This window comes from Neopsephotus bourkii, unplaced genomic scaffold (genome assembly GCF_033783945.1).
Source record: "Neopsephotus bourkii isolate Nb327-2 ecotype Australia unplaced genomic scaffold, CSIRO-AGI_Nbou_v1 NB_107, whole genome shotgun sequence".
Classification (NCBI taxonomy): domain Eukaryota; kingdom Metazoa; phylum Chordata; class Aves; order Psittaciformes; family Psittacidae; genus Neopsephotus; species Neopsephotus bourkii.
Genome location: NW_026900624.1, coordinates 1,252,686 through 1,271,240, shown reverse-complemented (window position 1 = coordinate 1,271,240; position 18,555 = coordinate 1,252,686). Strand labels below are relative to the sequence as shown.

General features: G+C 39.3%; 1 protein-coding gene across 4 annotated transcripts in view; it reads right to left on the bottom strand.

Moving 5' to 3' along the window:
• Positions 1 to 18,555, bottom strand: part of LOC133214447 (anoctamin-4) — a 187,759-nt gene that overhangs the window by 10,191 nt on the left and 159,013 nt on the right. For all 4 annotated transcript variants that reach the window (XM_061357348.1, XM_061357357.1, XM_061357373.1 and 1 more), the window contains 8 exons: positions 16,758 to 16,794; positions 14,084 to 14,195; positions 13,004 to 13,061; positions 10,643 to 10,740; positions 7,021 to 7,163; positions 6,186 to 6,338; positions 4,370 to 4,517; positions 975 to 1,094 (listed from right to left, as the gene is read on the bottom strand). In XM_061357348.1, coding sequence (XP_061213332.1) covers positions 975 to 1,094; positions 4,370 to 4,517; positions 6,186 to 6,338; positions 7,021 to 7,163; positions 10,643 to 10,740; positions 13,004 to 13,061; positions 14,084 to 14,195; positions 16,758 to 16,794 — 869 coding nt within the window. The remainder of the gene's footprint in view (positions 1 to 974; positions 1,095 to 4,369; positions 4,518 to 6,185; positions 6,339 to 7,020; positions 7,164 to 10,642; positions 10,741 to 13,003; positions 13,062 to 14,083; positions 14,196 to 16,757; positions 16,795 to 18,555) is intronic.

Sequence of the window (18,555 nt, the reverse complement as noted above, 5' to 3'; positions counted from 1 at the left end):
AAAATAAATTGCAACAGTCTTCAATACCTGTTAACTAAATGAAAAACATTAATGCCACATCCCACCCCACCCCTGTTCATTATGCTATGCCACTCAAACATTATTATTAATGAAAATTAATACCACAAATACCACAAAGTATCACTGATTTGTTCTGTATCACAGTATATCTTTTGTTCTTTTCTTCTTTAGGCACTCATGAAAAGATCTTTTAATTCTTCATGGTGAGAAATACTGGGACTAAGAGTATCTGCAGCTACCAAGACCCATGCTTGCAAACCAATGTTGCATTAAAAAAATGGTAGCTGTATTTTTTGTTTGGTGTTTTTGGTTGGGACCTAATTTAAGGCCTCTATGTAGATCATTGATTCTTTGGATGATTAAAATCAATCAGGTGCAAACCTATCATTACAGAGCAGTCTCAGACTGCTATTTCTCCAGTCTGTTGGCTGAGGACAAAGATAATTAACTGTTAATTTTATTTTGATTCAAACCACAAGTATATGAGTATTACTAATACTTGCACCTGTAAGCAATGACATAAACATATTATCCATTCAACAATTAGGAAGTGCTAGATTTGAGGTTTCGTAAATGTAGCTTAGGACAGACCCTGTGAACTAAGTCAATGTGCAACCTTGGCTTGTGCTATGATATAACTTGATTAAAGTTTCATCTCACTGGTAACTAAGTAACCAGTTACCTATTACTGGCCATTTAATACCGTATTTCCCCATGATGATTCTGTGTGATTCAAGCCATGTCACCACAGAAATCTTGCATCAGGAACACCTGACAGATATTTTTTGCCTCTTCTGTATCAAAGGAAGGAATCAGCAGAATCATGAGCATGTCCCTGAACAGCACAGGTAATTCTTTCCATTACTGTTTATTAAGTTCTGAAAACTAGTTCCAACCCCAAATTTTTCCTAGTGCTTCTCCCTTGCAATGAGTTATTTTGTTCAGATACTTACCTGCAATATTTTAATGGTGTACCAGAGAATTCACTTCCATTTGATGTTGGCTCCGAACGGTTCTCAAAGTCAGACACCAGAAATACTGATAAACTGGCATTAACATACCCAACCATGCACCTAGAAGGCGAAAAAATCCTGTAGTCAGGATACAGAAAGGTTTTTCTATTAACTGTTGTAATCAGGAGGATATTCTCTGGGTTTCATGAAATCACAGTATAACTGTGATGCTTGTTAATACCTGAAAAAGGTGTTGAGGTGATATAAAAGAGATGCTCAAGTAGGTCAGATGGACAATAAAAGTGAAGCAATGATAGATTTCTGTAGGAGAAGACATGGTGAAGCCTGGGACTGGTTACTTTTGAAAAGTCACCTAATAGGTGACAGAGTAGAAGCAGAGAAAATAATGAGTAGCACTTGGAAGATAGAATATTCCCACTGTTACCCTCATGGTACTATCACAAAGGGACATCAAATCTGTTGGAATGCAATACACTTAAAACAGCTTTTTACAAAATGTCCAGTTAATCAGAGGAACGCAGTACTAAGATCGCAGGGTGGCTGAGCACTGGGTCAGGTAGAGTTTGGAGAACACTGAGTAGGAGAAAGTACGTTGAAGGGCTGTGAGAGTCACTAGAAGACTCAAGTGTGGTGTTAATAAAGCTGAGGAGAGAGATGGCAAGTGAATTGTGCTGCTAATTCTGCACTGCCCAAGCACAAGTAAGTCTTGGCACACTGCTCAGCTTGCTGCAGAGTCCAGTGGACAGAAAGGGAGAAACGGTTGGGGCTTTTTGTTTTTGTTTGTTGTTTTTTGGTTTTGGTTTTTTTTTTTTTTTTCCAACTATGGATTTTAGTCTTTGAGAAATTCCATGTAGACACCATCTGGCTTTGTCTAGAGATTTCCATACTGATTGGATTTGGAACTTGATTTGGAACTTTATTTAATTACAATGTTTTTCTAGCATCACTGGCTGTCATATAGATCTAATACCTACAGATGTTTTTTGAAAGAAAGAAACACCTGCCTCAAGTTATTCAATAGCAGATGTTCATGACTCCTTAATTTGAGAAAACTCATTATTCCTGTGGATTTCGAATAGCTTCTGGCTTTTCTAACAGCACTTATTAATAATTATATTGAGAATGCTGACATAAATAGTTTTTATCCAGGTTGGCTTCTTCAAAAAATTACTATCTAATGGTTTCATCTAGAAATCCAGAAAAGCAGCAGAAGTGCGGAAACACTGTACAAGAGCTTCCGCTGTGAGCCAAGCTGCTTCCCCTGTGCTGAGCTAGTTTCAAAACCACTGACTTGTATCTGAGTCGTATCTGAGTCTTCATAAAAATAAAATTTCTAAAGGTGGCTTTTTTTTTCATGTCCTGAGAAAATCACTAGCAAGGAAAGTTGCTGACAGTACCTCAATGTCTTATGGATCTTCATAATGGTACAAGCAGAGGCACATTCTCAGGAATTACTGATGCCAGACCAAACACTTTACCCATGAAGGTACTTTAGCTCTTCATGAAAATAAATTGAACAGTTCCCTTGCCAACTAAAATGCCAAAGTCACAGAATCACAGAAGAGTTAAGGTTGGAAAGAACTTCAAGAACAATTAGTTCCAACTCCTCTGCCATGGGCTGGGATGCCTCACACTAGACCATGTCATGGAAGGCTCTGTCCAACCTGGCCTTGAACACTGCTAGGGATGGAGCATTTACCACTTTCCTAGGCAACCCATTTCAGTGCCTCACCACCCTCACAGTAAAGAACTTCTTCCTTATATCTAACCTGAACTTCCCCTGTTTAAGTTTTAACCCATCACCCCTTGTCCTATCACTACAGTCCCTAATGAATCCCCATCCCCAGCATCCCTACATGCCCCCTTCAGATACTGGAAAGCTGCTATGAGGTCTCCACACAGCCATTTCTTCTCCAGGCTGAACAGCCCCAACTTTCTCAGGCTGTCTTCATATGGGAGGTGCTCCAGTCCCCTGACCATCCTTGTGGCCCTCCTCTGGACTTGTTCCAACAGTTCCATGTCCTTTTTATGTTGAGGACACCAGAACTGCACACAATACTCCAGGTGAGGTCTCACAAGAGCAGAGTAAAGGGCCAGGATCACCTCCTTTGATCTGCTGGTCACACTCCTTTTGATGCAGCCCAGGATACGGTTGGCTTTCTGGGCTGCAAGCGCACACTAAAGCTGGCTCATGTTCATTTTCTCATCGACCAGCACCTCCAAGTCCTTCTCCACAGGACTGCTCTAAATCTCTTCTCTGCCCAGCCTGTAGCTGTGCCTGGGATTGCCCTGACTCAGGCGCAGGACCTTGCACTTGGCTGTGTTGAATTTCATGAGGTTGGTACTGGCCCATCTCACAAGCATGTCAAGCTCCCTCTGGATGGCATTCCTTCCTTCCAGTGTACCAACAGCTTAGTGTTGTTGGCAAACTTGCTGTCGGCATCCTTGCAGGACAGCAAGTTAGCAGCACTGCTAATCAGGAGCTGCCACGCCAGCTGCCCTTCTTCCATCAGTATGATTAAACAGTATTGACAACCAAAATGTGGCAAAAAAGCAGCAATAGAAGAACTTACTTTTTGTAGCAGGAAAAAAAAATGATCTGCCTTATGTCTAACAGCAGAATGTAAACTCTCCAGTAATGTCTACTGTTTAGCCTGGGTTTCCTTGAACAGTAGGGTCCTTGCTAATGGAACTGCTAGGAGATAATTTGCAAAACACGTCTATGTGTTTTCAGCTGGATTCAATGACCTTCCTTGAGTCCAATAGCCTAGATTGTAAAAGTAGCATGCACACACTAATATAATTACAGTGTTTAGCAACACTAAAAGAAAATCCACTTAGGCCGCAGGGATTCAGTTCACAAAAGTCTGCTGAAATGAGGACTCTAGTTTTAGAAGAAACCCAGATTAAGTTGGTCCATAAGTACGTCTTGATTTGCTAGTTGAGAACTGCTTCCTTACTTTTTCTGAACAATACATGGTGAATAGGACAACTGGAAAAAAATATCCTTGTGAATAAGTTTAAAATGCTCATTCAACCCATAACTGAGAAATATCAGCATTGCTTCAGAATGATAAGAAGGTTATATTCATGTACACTGGCTGAGAAGTGCAGCTTGTGCAGCATACTGTTATACACACCTAATCTCTGTAACAGCTCTGCTGTGTTTTTTTGAATTAACGTCATAAATTTTAGTCAGTCAGCAACCCACTCTGTGGATACACAGACATCAATATCTTTGGCTGATAACTGTTACCTAAGCACAACAGTAAATTTGGATTAGTGGAATCAGCAGAATCACAGACAATACAGCTGTATTTATTGAAGCAGTAAGTGATTTTCATGTGCATCTGTTTTCCCAAAGAAAAGCTTACTTTTGTCCAGCTTCTCCTTGGCCAGCACAAGGTCCATACTTGTAGGCATAAACAAGGCGAGGGATGAAATCTGATGTCACAGCTATGACAAATGCATTTGTGATAACAGAAAGAATTCCAATGCCTTCCAGGATCCCGTACCAGATTCCTGTTCAACAAGGAGGGTATGTTAGCTCCAGGAAAAGCAAGAACCAAAGTATCTGAGACACTGCATGCTCTGAAACACTTGTCCCCACCATCCAAAGTCTTTTATTTCCATCTGAGCATCACTGAATAAAAATAATTGTTCTTACTGAACAGCAAGACTTCAGTGGAATAGATTTCTGTTCCCACTGGGTGGGAACTTTGTTGATCCTGCAAATAATCTCAAGGAAGCTGAAAAAATGCTTATGGAGGCCTTGAGCCACATAACCATGTGGGTGGTTATAAAAAATACTGTAATACTCCCTGGTTATAATGATAGCTACCCAGTCTTTGAGGAGGGTCTGCCAGGAGAGCCATGAACATATGCAGTCTATGATCTACCTATCACAGGCACCTTCTGTGTAATTCGTGCTCAGCTGGTCAGCATGTACTTATTGGCAACAAAATCTTCATGGCATCCTAACGCTATACAATGGCACACAGCCCCTAGGCATCACCTGGGCTTTTTAGCTCATCCTCAGTCATCTGACAGGTATGTGGTCCAGGCATACAGGAACACTGGTCGTGAGGACCATGAATGAGAAACACATCAAAGGCAGGTTAAAAATAGCCATTGATTTTAATGACCCATCAAACTGTCCCTGAGAACGTTGCTGAATAGGAAGTGAATGCAACTTACTCTGAGAAAGCACACCTGATTCAGCCTGAAAAATATATGTATTTTTCTGTGCTTTTATTATTTACATTATATAACTTTTTCCAGAGATTATGACTGCAGTGTATGCTGTGTACTGGCTTATGTCCAGGTTTGTACCTAAACTCACAGATCCACACTGCTCACATACAAAACTTAACTCACATGCAGACTTCAGGTATACGGTAGATCATTCTGGGAGCACAGTGTGGGTTTCTGCTATTTCAAGGTGTGGGCTACTGGTTTTTGAAATGCAGGTGGGCAGTGAGGTATTCTATTTACCCCTCCACAGACACAAGGTATTCAGTGTTTGGGAGATGACTTGGTTTTAGAGTCCTTCCTAAAGGTGTTTTGCTTTTGTAGACTACAAGATTAGATTTATAATCAAAATACGTACAGAGAGCCCTTACAGTAGTGTGTGGCTGTGTGACCTCTAAGTTATGTGAACCCTGTGTTTAGCAGTGTAGGTGCACCTCACTGAGAGCAAGCTGTTGCTTGAGATATAGACCCACCCTGTTTGACCCATCAGTGATCCACTGGACATAGCCCTAAGAGTCGGGGGGCTTGGTTTTGGCCAGGTAAACATAAACCACACATGTCCCTTGCAGAAGGGTGGCTGCTTTAACTTGACTTTCATGCTTCAGCTGCTTTATCTGGTTATTATGTTCAAACTGAGCAGTAGCATGTGTTCACACAGTGTGTCTGCCACAAGGAAAAACCTGCAGAGAACACTGCTCACTTCATTAGAACATCCTGGCTGTTAAGTCATCCAGGAAATAACTGAAAGACATTTTCCAATATAAACTCTTGATTGTGTAAGTAGATTGGCATCAGATACTTGAAGCTGAACAATCAAACTGTGTGTTGTTAATAGGAAAGATGACTGAAAATAAGTTAATGTGCTCTTATTTGAAGCTTTCAGTCCTTTGCCTTGAAAGTAACATACACACATAACAAATATACATACAAAGAACTCACCTATGTCTTTGGCTCTTGAAGCTAAAGGTCTTCTCCACTGGGTAACAAATTTGTATGCATCAAGCCTAATTTCAATAATATTGTTAAGTAAGGCCAGGAGTGGTGCCAGTGGAAAAGCTGCCACAAAAATGGTTGTGAACCCAAACTGAAGAACTAGAAAAAAAATGAAAGGTCACATTATAACTGTTAAGATCTAATCCAAGGAGTAAGACACCAAATAATATAAGCATACAAACATTATGTATAAATATACAAACATTTCTTATTATGCCATAGCACACAATAGTCTAGTGACACTTGTACAGCAATTCCTTGTCAAAAGTTCAGAACAGGGTGACAAGAACAAAGACATTTTGTTCTTGGAATGCATAGCAACATCTAGATTTTGTAATGTGGGGCTTGGACAAGTTTGTAGGTGGACAAACTACTTTTAGAAAGGGACTTTTTTACACCAGCATCGACTAGGATGCCTCAATACCTGCAAAGATTAGGGCTGAATACCTTTCTTTATATAGTACAGGTGGGCAGCACTTTGAAGCTTTGTGTAAGTTTCTAGAGGCAGGTTTTTAGACTGTCAAATTTCCCATTAATTCGAGAAGAATTGGGTGAGGGAGAAAAGAAAAAAACAATCATGACATTATCAGTTTAGTCACAGAGGGCAAAAGTTCTTGTTCTTTAACATTACCTTGCGCAGTAACTTTGAGCAATTACCCTCTGATCTGTACATCTTTAGTTTCATACAGCAATAATTAAAAGAATACATCAGCCCACACCAACAAAAAAGCACCAACATTAAAATCCAGTGAAAGAGTGAGAACAAAGGTCAGTGCCATACTCATTTCTAGGTATTCATCAAAGAGTCCATAAGCATTCATAGGTTGCAGATTGTAGTCCTTTTCCCACTGTGGGAAGCTTGTTTTTCTCTGTGTGCCATACTCTTGTCGTAGTTTTCTCCTGGTCCACCAGTTTTGAATTAGCCTACATTTTCAAATAAATTAAAGAAACAAGGTAAATAATATTAGTGGCTATTTATCACAAAATTGGAAAAGGCTAAGCGTGCGCAAAATATCTTGCAAAATTAATTTCCAAATGCACAGGAAAAACAGAGCATTATTAATACGTGTGGTTGGTGACATGGCATAATAGGTACGAAAACAGTTAAGGCTGATGTGCTGTAATCCCGGCCTAGGAGCTGTTGAAGTGGTGAAGGGATTTTGACATCTTTTCATTATTTATTTACCTTCCGTTTCTCTACACAGAATAGAAAATTGCTTCAGGGCCTTTTTATAGGGCAGAATGCAAGGCTGTGTGGAGATAGTTGAGCTATAATTGAGAAATCAGTAAGTAGAGTGCTAATGCTGCTTGATCCCTTCCTGTGTGTGAGCCAACATCTCTACACAGCTGTACAGCGTGAAGAATAATAGTTCTCAGGCAATCCTGGAAGGGAAAAAGCAACCTTGAATAGTGTCTGCAGCCAAACATTCAGGGGAACAAAAGGCAGAAAGAAGTGTGTGTACTGCTGACAACACCTGGTTGGCAATAGAGGTTTATGGATGACATGAGAGCTATCTCCATCTCAAGAAATGGGGGAGCTGTACTGGACTTCAGGGGAAGTTACGGTTTCTGAAGAAACACATGTGTAGGGCACCATGGGAGGCACTAAGCCAGAAGAGAAATGAGTGCTCACATTCGAAATATACATCTTTGCCTTTCCAGGCTAGGGATTTGCACTGGTTTGGCCAACAAAGAACATGAATCACAGTTAATATGGAGAAGAAAAAAAAAAAAAAGAAAAAAGAGATTTTCTCTAAAGTTGCGGTTGGCCCCTTCATCTCAGCAAGACAGAGGGTGATGGCTCACCCAAATTATTCAATCCTTTCCCTGGCACTGCTTTGCGTCTTGCCTTCACAGTGGTCTGGTCTGAATAGCAGGCAAATGAACATTGGATTTGGATAAGAGTTTGGCCAACTGCTTGTTTTCTTAAAGCTTAGAGATTATTCTTCTTTCAAGCCATTTATCATAGAGATTACAGCTTTTCCTGTCGTCCTTAAAGAAGTGTAGGTGTAATTGAGTGCAGGACATTAAAATCTAGAGTTTAGAAGTGCAAGAAAAAATGTAGAAGTAGAAGCATGGATTTCAAGCCAAAATTAGTCAGTACTAGAAATTATTAAAATATTTGGTTTTAGCAGCTCACAGCCAGTTACTAAGGTGTAAGAAGCCTAAAAAGACCTTTCCTGTGAACGACCATGGTTCTGATTGATAAACTGTGGGACACAGTCCACAGCACCCTTTGGGACTTAGTCTCTTGTCCTGCCCCTGACAAAGTGGGAGGGCTGAGACTTGAATTCCTGCAAAGGCAGCAAATTGAGGGGTGAGGTGCATGTGAGACTAATACATGCAGATACAGATACTCGTTAATTTCCTCCTTTGTGAGGGGGGAAACCTGTAACCAGTGTTACAAAATACCCAAGACTCCTAGTAAAATTCAAAGAAATGTCATTTTCTGATTTATGGGGGAGCAAAATGTGAGTAACACAACGTAATGTGGTTTTAATATGGGTATATGTTCTTCTTCCAAGAAAACATCAACTTGGAATTGCAGTTTTCCACCTCCAAATGAAGCAGTAATTTATACTTGGTTTCTTAAGTTATTGCAAATGTATCTGTACAGGGAGGAGAACTGATGCATGCTATCGGAGGCTTTGACGTGGTGTTTGTATGCAGCAGAACCACTCCCACATGCCAGAATTCGTGTTAAAAAAGTAAACACTAAACAACTGTTCCTCTAGCACAAAACTTAGGTCCTCTCTTTGGTATCTCTGCAACCTAGTTTTTAACTTTCAGATAGATATTTCAGAGAAGCCAATGCCACATGTACAGCATTGCCACATGACAGCAGCTACTGGGGTTCTTGTCACTGAGAAGTGCCTTTCCCCCGCACAGGACCAAAGAGATGCAGGGAGCACATGCCTGTATCAGAGCTGGGCTGCCACCCTGAAATGGTTTAAGAAAACCTCTTCAAAGCAGGCTACTGGTGCTTCTCTCCTAGGGCTGTCTTACGGGGAACTATTCTCTGCTATAAGCTTTTGAGCTCTGGCACTGTGTAGTGCTGGCTCTGCCTGGGTCCCAGCAGCAAATAACCAGCACATGGGTGGAGGCACAGTGATGTTCTACAACAGACTATACGATTGCCTCCAAATTGTCTGGCTGTCCATATGGTATTGGCTCTGATCATGCTCTTAGCAGGAATGATCATTGTTTTTTTTTTTCCAAACAAAAAAGATATGCACTTGCCTGCAGCATTTCAGGGCTAGAAGATAGAATGAAAGGTCTGAAGAGTAAATATAAATTGAAGTTTCTCATTTTGTTGTGACTGTTTATATGTTGTGACTTTCATTGGAACTCTAAAGAGAAGTAGTTTATTCCTATTAAATCAATTGTTCTTAAACAATCTCCTCCTATCTCTTTCAGTCACCTTCTCTAATCCCTTTCTGTGCTCTTTATTAGGTTTCAAAATCCCTATTAATTGGTAGCAGAAAGCTCTAATGAGAACTGACAAAAGAGGCAAGGAGTAGAAAGAGAGGATCAATACTGTTGCTGCTGCTGTTCCCTCCTCCTCACCCCAATTAATTCCTCCAGCCCTAACAGCTGCAAAATCCTGGCAAGCATTGCTAGGCACAAACCTGGGAAGACAGAGAGATTACAAGCTTTGAGTATCTCAATTGCCAATTACTCTGCATTTAAACCGTTTACTCTGTTCTCATTACAGCCAGATGTGATCAGAACTGAGGCTGCCGGAAATTAGTTCTGCAACATGTTTCTGTAGTTCAGGGACCAAACTCTGCACCAGCTCTGCTGTGGATCCTGCCATGAAGCAGATGCCTCTGAACTTTGCAAGGGCAAATTTCTGATAATGTCAGCTCTCTGATATTTACACTTGCTAATTTCCGTTGATGACTTGTCACACTGTCTCTAGCATCAACTGTCTATATTAATCATATTAAACATGCTCACTAAATACTAATCAATAAGAAATAAACCAATAGGAAATGAATGTCAGCCCCTTTAGCTAGGGCACAGATACAGTACATTTTTCTATCTCTGAAAGTGTGTCTCTGCAGGTCTGCCAGCAGTGCATTTTTCCAGTTCATACCTGCCCTTTCAGGCATCTTTTATCACCCAGTAAGGAGAAATTCAATTTAGAACTTCCTGGCATAGCTAAAAAATAATACATACAATATTTCCTGTGTAAGGAATACAGCAGACCTACGGTTATTTTTAAGGAGTTTTAAAACACGGAATGCAATTTTATGAAATCAAGTACTTCCCATATATTATCTAGCTCCACCTCCCTGGAATGGGGGCTGTATCTTGCTTTTATGTAAGTGGTCATAAGAAAAGCATAAACTTAGTAGTCTTCTGTGACCTACAAAAGCATAGGCATTATATTTACTTACGGGTAGCCCAGTTCCATGAAATTATTCCAGGTCTGCTTTAACACCATTATAATACCCATCTGCATACAAAGATCAATAAGGCATCCACTAGGGTGGCACTACAGAAAAAATGAAACAAAAGGTTAAACAGAAACAGTTTCAAAGCAATCCTTTGGGACTAGAAATGGATATTAGCTGATTTACTTAAAGGAAATTAAATGCCATTCTCCTCCTATTTTCTATTAATATAAACTCATGGGAACATATGAGACTATATCATACCATCAGCCTTTTAAGACTATAATCTAATTCTCTGCAGAAGTCAGAATCAGATGAAACCAGTGCAGATTTCACATTAGTGCCTCTAATATAAGATGAAATAATGAGTGGGACAGAGGCAGAGGATATCAAGTTTCTCTAATGATTTCAATAGTACTAGGGGAGGTTGGCTGCATCAAGTCAAAGAATGAAGAGAAAACTCCTCCTGTCAGCACAGGCAAACAGTTTCTCTCTAGAGGATAGACCTAATAGTGTTTATTGAATACTATTTAATGTAAATGACTGAGCAGCCCATGCAAAGCCATTCTCTCTTGAACAACAGTTAAGCACTCCTGCTGTGTGCTTGCTTGCTTTAGCAGGGGCTCCAGACCTTGAAGAAGTGGTGCTGCTTTCAGGGAGATGCTCAGATAGCACTAAGTTATGTTATCCCACAATATAACCTGAGAGAGACAGGTGCAGTATTAATGAAGTAGCAGTGATGCTTGTAGAAACATCACTAACAAATAAATTGTGTAGAAATCTCCACAGAGACTGGACTAGACTGCATCACATCATTAAGTGTTTTAGACTTGGCTTCATTCAACAGGTGAAGAGAGGGCTATTGGAGGTATATCTGGGCATTATATTCTAAATTATGTTTTTAATAAGACCTAGCACATATATGGCCAATAAAGTTAAGATTTTTTAAATTAAACATTTATTTTATTATTAGACTTCTTTTTTTCCTCTGAGAAAAGCAAAACAGTAGCTTCCACCAGCAGCTGACCCAACCTGTATCACCTCGCTGTTGCACTTCCCTCCCAAAACCAGTTCTTTCTTCCTCCTATCTGTGCTCCTGCAGAGAGATGAGTTTCTTTCCCTGTTCTCTGATCCCTCTGTGAGAAGATTCAGTCCAGTAATCCATCAGAAAACTAATTCAGCCAGAAAAAAGAGTTTCCTGCTGATACAGGGAACTGAATATGCTCCTCACATGGTTGGATAAGCCAGAGCAAGTGCACAGGAAATGCAAAGAGCAAACTTCTGGGGCAAGGCTCAAAGGAAGAGCAGAACTATTGCCTTTTGGCAGCAGCAAACTGTTAGGTCAGCTCAGCCCCTCTAAGACTTGGAGCGATATTGAGTGAATTTATGTCTGCCCATTTATCAAGCATTCTTTTTTTTTTTTTTTTAGTTTACAGAATTCACTACTTCAGAGTTAGGCTGGCTTTTTCAAATCATTCATTTTCTGCTAGCATTTGGATGACCTCTATTAACCAAAATATTTTATCTGGAAGTGTTTGTAAATTCATGTTGGCAACATAAGACCTGTATTTCTCACTTGCCTTTTGTCATGTACTTGAAAATTTGTTTCAGTTGTTTAGTTGTGAAGCAGTAAAGAAACCATAGGTTTGGATGTGTGAACTGTGACGCTGAAAACTACATGTCTGGTCCAGAAACTGCTGCTGTTCACCTCCAGTAACTGTTGATTGGGTTTTGAATTCTGAATGTATTTGCCAAAAAAATGTGGCTGGTTCTTGAGTGACTTGCAATGCCAACCTCTCATTACTCTCCAGCTACATTTGGTTTTATAGACGTGGAAGATTATCCCAGTAGCTCTTGTGGGAAGTTCAGTTGTTTTGATCAAGTTTCAAGTACATTTTATGTGTGTGGATGTCCTGGCTTCAGCTGTAACAGGTATATTTCTCCTTCTTAATAGCTAGTACTAAGTTATTAGTTTATTATTTTAGCTCCGTGGTCAGCAAGGCTAGAAAAGCTGAGAAGAAAGGGTTTTGTTAGAAGCAACATATTGTTAGTTTTGTACCTAACTTTGATTTATTTCAAGGATGAAATATTTCCACTGTAAAAGTATGACTAATGTTTAAACCATTTGATACCATTATCCAAATGTCATGCACACACTAAAACTGCTAATATCGAAAAGGGTGTGTATAACAATATGTAGATGTTTTTGTAGCAGATGGTATCGTCAGCAGTGTGGAGTTAGACAGCAAGTGAAAACTCAGTAACAGACTCAGAAATACCTAGACAGTTATGTGTCTTCCTCTACTTGCATTTATTGCTTCTGTGGGCAGCAGATAAATCAGTGGGTAGTTAGCAAACACTCACCTCTTCCAGTCTCCACCGGTTTATCAGCCTTAAGTAGGCACCAGGGTGTCCTGTAAATCTTTAACAGAGGAATATCCATCAACTATATTTGTAAGCAGTGTGTTCACAGCAGTAGAAGAAAGGTCACACTGTAGTTTTAGTCTAATGTTACCTTAAAGTGATTGATAAAATTGTAAGAGATCTTATGCGGTAAAACATTTTGGGGATTTCCTGGAATAATTTCCATGAAGGGCTAAGTATATTTTTGCTTCCAGTTTTATTTCAATACCAAATACTCTGCTCTTGGATATTCAGCTTATGCAGAAAAGAGAGAAAATCTGAATAGAACTGTTCATATCAGTTTGGAAAATGGCTTTCCACTGCCAGTCCATTTTCTTATACCTTAATCTGGGCTGTGATATCCCACCTTTCTGTGAAATCAATGAAAATATTAGTTTTCATTAGGAAAAAATATTTTTCTTATTTTTCTCCTGTTTTTTCTCCCTAGATGGTTTCCACATACAAATAAACTACACTGATGAATTCTTCTAGTCAAGCCTTCTCTACTCAAAGGCTCTTCACTTGATTTTAGGGGACCTGCAGAGGATTCCAAATAAATATATATTTCAATTTCTGTCAGAAAAAAATCAACTGATAGCTCATAATTCAATCTTAACAGTCCAAACAATGTAATAGAAGCAGAAAAATATTCAGGCAGTTGGACTCGATGATATTGTTGGTCCCTTTCAATTGAACTATTCTGTTCTTTCCTGAAACAAAAAGACACAGTGTTATTTACTTACCTGTACAAATTACACACGTAAAGACAGAGCGAAGTGACCTGCGTATATTGTATTATGAGATGCATTAGTTCCCAGTAGTGAAATTGTTAAAAGTACTGAGCCAATGTGGAAATGAAAACTGTGTCTGTTTCTGGGCTTTTGAAAAGAAAGTAAAACTACAGTATCTCCTGCTTTTCTAGTACGGAATTTGCATTTTGAGACATGTGATAATATTGCCCCATTTTGTTTCATTACAGACAATTTTATTTCTTTTCCCTACTTCATTTTGTACATATGAGGGTGCAGACATCAATCCTACCTTCCAAGAAAGAATGCTATATAAAAGGTAGAGCTGTTCAGATTGACAAACTGAAAAAGAAACATTTTCAGAGTGAAGCTGTTCTCCCACTCGGATTCAGTACGAGGCTGCTCTGTGAAGAAAGAGAGCAGAGTTTCAGACGTTTAATCAGACTAACAATTTCCCTTGGCACAAAGGCTGCACACACCTATCAGACCTGGCAATGCATTTGTAAATTAGCCTGCTGATTTCAAAATATGACAGAAGAAATTATATCCAAAAGCAACACACCGCAAGTGAGCTTGTGAAGACTTAGAAATCTCTTTTGATATCTGGGTATGTATATTCCCAGGAGAGACTGTAAGAAAGTGGTTGAAATAACGTGTATATTAAACATCCTCCTAGATTTCTGTGTGCTTTACACGCTCAGGCTCTCCTTGCTCGCTTTTCTGTATCCTATCATGATAACATTGCCAGAAAGTACTCCACTACAACTACGTAAGTGCCTTTTTGTTAGAGATGACACACTGAACTGGAGCAAATCCTTCTTTTAATTCCATTAAATGGATTTGCCACCATGCTGGCACCTAAGGACTCTACACAGGTGTCAGTGGAGTGCCACTGCATGACTCCCTTTCCTTGTCCCCAGGAACTCACTGCAGAAGACTGGGAAAAAATATTTTGCAACTGATGGGTTAAGGCCAATGTGAAAGAGGAAGGCATATTCTTCCCTCCAGGTAAGCCCTTAATCTTCATCTAAAAAGATATTGTGACAGAAATTAACAAAACAACTTCTGTGCCAACACACCAGTACCGTGTCCTGGAACTACTTTACAGCTGGCAGGAGCTTGTTAATATACAACCATTGCTGTGAATACAAGCAATCAGAGAAGCGGAGGTGCTAATGGCAATTCTAAATACCGTAGTGGTAGTAGTCATATGCTCCTCCCAAAGGAGCCTCCAGGGAAGTACAGAAACAAACTAGATTTTCTTTAATTAGAGCTGCCCTACCCAGAGGAAATTTCAAATACATGCATCAACAAAACCATGAAACAGACTTTAAATTAACAACTGTGTTAATGATTTACAAGTGTCTGTCAAGAAACCCAAGTTCGTGTGTATGCCAGTGCATACATATTTAGTTAAACAGAAAGAAATAAAGCATCTGGGATTTTTGATGCCAGTTTGTGGGAAGGACAAGTTTGACTTTTAACAAGGCTGCTGCAGCTGAAGCTGTGCTCATACGCCCATCAGAGACAATGGCAATACTCTAGGGGAGTGTGGGCATGAGCTCTGAAAAAGGTCATGTAAAGACTGAAGAAGGACATCCTGAGTGTAGCTTTGCTGCCAGTACCACTCTGAGCTTATTACACTGATAAAGATCAAGCAAACTAAATCAGCTACTTAGGCCGCCAGAGTAAATACCACAAAACAGTCTGAACATGGTCAGAACAGCTTGACCCCCCAAGTTTTTGTACAAGTGCTTTCTGCAGAGGCTAAAAGAAGCAGGCTTATTTCATTTTAAGTGGCAGAAAGTAACCAAGCTTCAAAGTCTCTAGAACATATCTTACTGTTCCCAGGGTGTCACAGGGAGTAAAGGTACAGCCTGTACATATCACATACTTGAAAGTCTTATTTCTCAACTGTAACTAGCAGGTATCTTTCCCATGGATATAGGATGGCAAAAATATTTTACATCTACAGCATACATATGGGGACTCTCAGTTTAATTAGAAAAAACAGAATAAAATGCTATCTTACATAGATGTGCTTTGAACACATCACCTGTGACTTCCCAGATGTAGAAAAGCCCTGACATTATCTAAAATCAGCTGTTTGTTTCCTCTGAGGGGACACCCAAATCTGTCCATCTGTCCAAAATACCTTACTGAACATTATCAATGTACACAGGTATCCAGAAGCTCAAAATAATATCCCCAAACCACTTCTACTCAACCACTGGAGCTATAACATGGTTTGCTTAATAGGCCTTCAACAAGAGTCTCATTTCAGGCTTCCTGACACTAAGGAGCACTTGCCAATTGCCTCCAACTACTGCAGCATGATCAGGATCTTCACAGACTGCCTGAACTATGGATACTTGAGTTATAGTTTATTGCTGCCACAGTGACAATACATGATGTCCTTAAAAAACATATTGTCTTCAGCATAAAGATCACCTTTTGTGGGAACTGAAAATATTACTGAAACGTAAACCATCATTTGAGTTTAGATGTTGGTAGAGTTGATGAGTCAGTTATTTTCCCTCCAAATTACTGCCCCTCTTAAATGTGTGTGTTTGGTAGTCAATAAGCACCTTAGTTTCAAGCTATAATTTTGGCTTCCAGATGTGATTCCCTCATTTCCAGGTCTTCACAAAGCCTGTGGGTTGTGGGTGCTCAGTCTCTCTGAAAACTCATGCTTTTTTTCCACAAAGGTAGCAATTTGTTTAAGTTCTCACAAGATAAGTGGTTGGTACAAGAACAGGCATGGCAGGTCAGTAATTGTTGTCACTGCTGATTGAATGGCACCATAGCTGTTTATATGCTCCTGTATTATAAACTTAAGAAAAACATCAATTCCAATAGATTGAAAGCTAATCAGGATTTTTCATATTTGTACTAGTTTGAATGCTATCACAGTATATGGGCCAAAAAATACCGTATCTCTCAATTTTGTATTTAACATTGCTTACCTAAATTTGTCAGGAAAAGAGCAACCTTTTCATACAGCTGTAACAGAGAAGAAAGAGCTTCTTAGATACATGACCAGCTAAAAAATATAGAACTGTTTTCAAGTAGAGTAACTTCTCCTACATGTTAAATCAGACACCCAGATGGTCTCTGTGATGCTTTGACAATGATGATAATAAAACTGTGTAGTAATAATACAGTAATGATATAATCAAACAAGGAACAGTAATATTTTTAAAGCTTATACTCAGCTCTTTTCATCCACAACATATGGAGAAAAAGATCACTGTTACTGTCCTTACTTTACATACACAGCGAAAAAGGGGAAGATAACTTTTACCAAAACACAAAGCACAACAATAGCACAACTTGGATTTTTGATTTAGTTACTTATGGAAAACAGTTATCTCACATAAAAAAATTAAAGATCACCCTAGTAAGAATATGCACTGGTATGTTGGGTATTTCAGGCTTTCTGGATTTGTTGGGATTTTTTTTGGTGCTGAAAGGAAAAACACTGGGAAGACAGGGTTGATTCAGAGGAAGTCTTTAGTAATCTTTACCACCAGATACATATCTTACACTGAATCAGTGACACTGTTCTAGGTCCCAAAGTGGTACTTTCTGTGCTTAGTAGATACCCGGCTCTCAAACTCACTGGGAGACTGGTAACTTCATAAAGCATACGAAAACTAACTTGGAAGGCTTTCACATTTAGTGTTTGCAGAGGGTTTTTGAACCTGTAAAGTACATTACCACGAACATCAGTATTAGTGTAAATTAATACTTTTTCCATTTGCTTTAAATGAGTCTGGAGCCCGTTCGCACAAAATATTAGATGTCCTTAACTCTCACTGATGCCTGCAGGGATGCAAAGCTTCGCATTCTTCAGGCTCAAGAACTTACTGATTCCTAAAATGCGTATCAGCAATTTCTTTTCATTTGCAGTTATCCTTATAAATTCTCAATTAAATTGAGTTAAGCACAATTTACAGATCAAACTGCCTGCTTAAGAGCTAAAGGCACCCTGAATTATCTCATCCATATTAACAAACACTTCTTATTTAGGATAGCTTTTTTCTGCCTTTGGAGTCAACAGTTTTGTTTCAAGTAATGAAAAAGGTGATTTCTTTTAGGTTTAAAAGGATCTATTAAGGACACCTGTAAAAGTGCTAAATTTCTGGGTGTTTTATATCCTGGTCTCAGCAGGGAGTGTGCTATTTTACAATTTTATTTATTTCATGCTTTGAAGGTCATTATGTTTTGTCAGTGTATGTGCCTAGCTCTCAGTGCATCCATTCTAGAAGTTATTTGTGGTCTAGAGCTTCCCCCTGATGCTTAAAGAGATTGTCAATCCCTATCAGAATCACTAGTGGTTTTCCAGGCTTCCTAGCAGTGAATTCCCTACTGTTATATACATCTGGGTCTATTCTGGTTTTATTACTGCATCCTTGCCTGCTTTCCTGCTACTTTTTTTGAGTCACTGTAGAGAATTCAAGCACCTGAATTGCTCTGGGGGAATTTATAAAATAAATAAATAAATAAATAAAAACCCCACTCCTGTCCTTCAGCATTAACTGCATTAATCCATGATGGTAAGTGAGGGATTATGTACTTAAATCCTTTTCAAAAGCTCCTACAGTTTCATATTTTGGGGATCTTTTGTTTCCATGAGCTATATCCAGATCTAAGGCTGTGGTATTCATTGCATGGTAATGAGTGTAAGGCTTAAGAAATCCATCTTTGCAGTGCTCTACTTATTTGATGCATTTTAGGAAAGAAAACAAAGTTTCTCAAAAG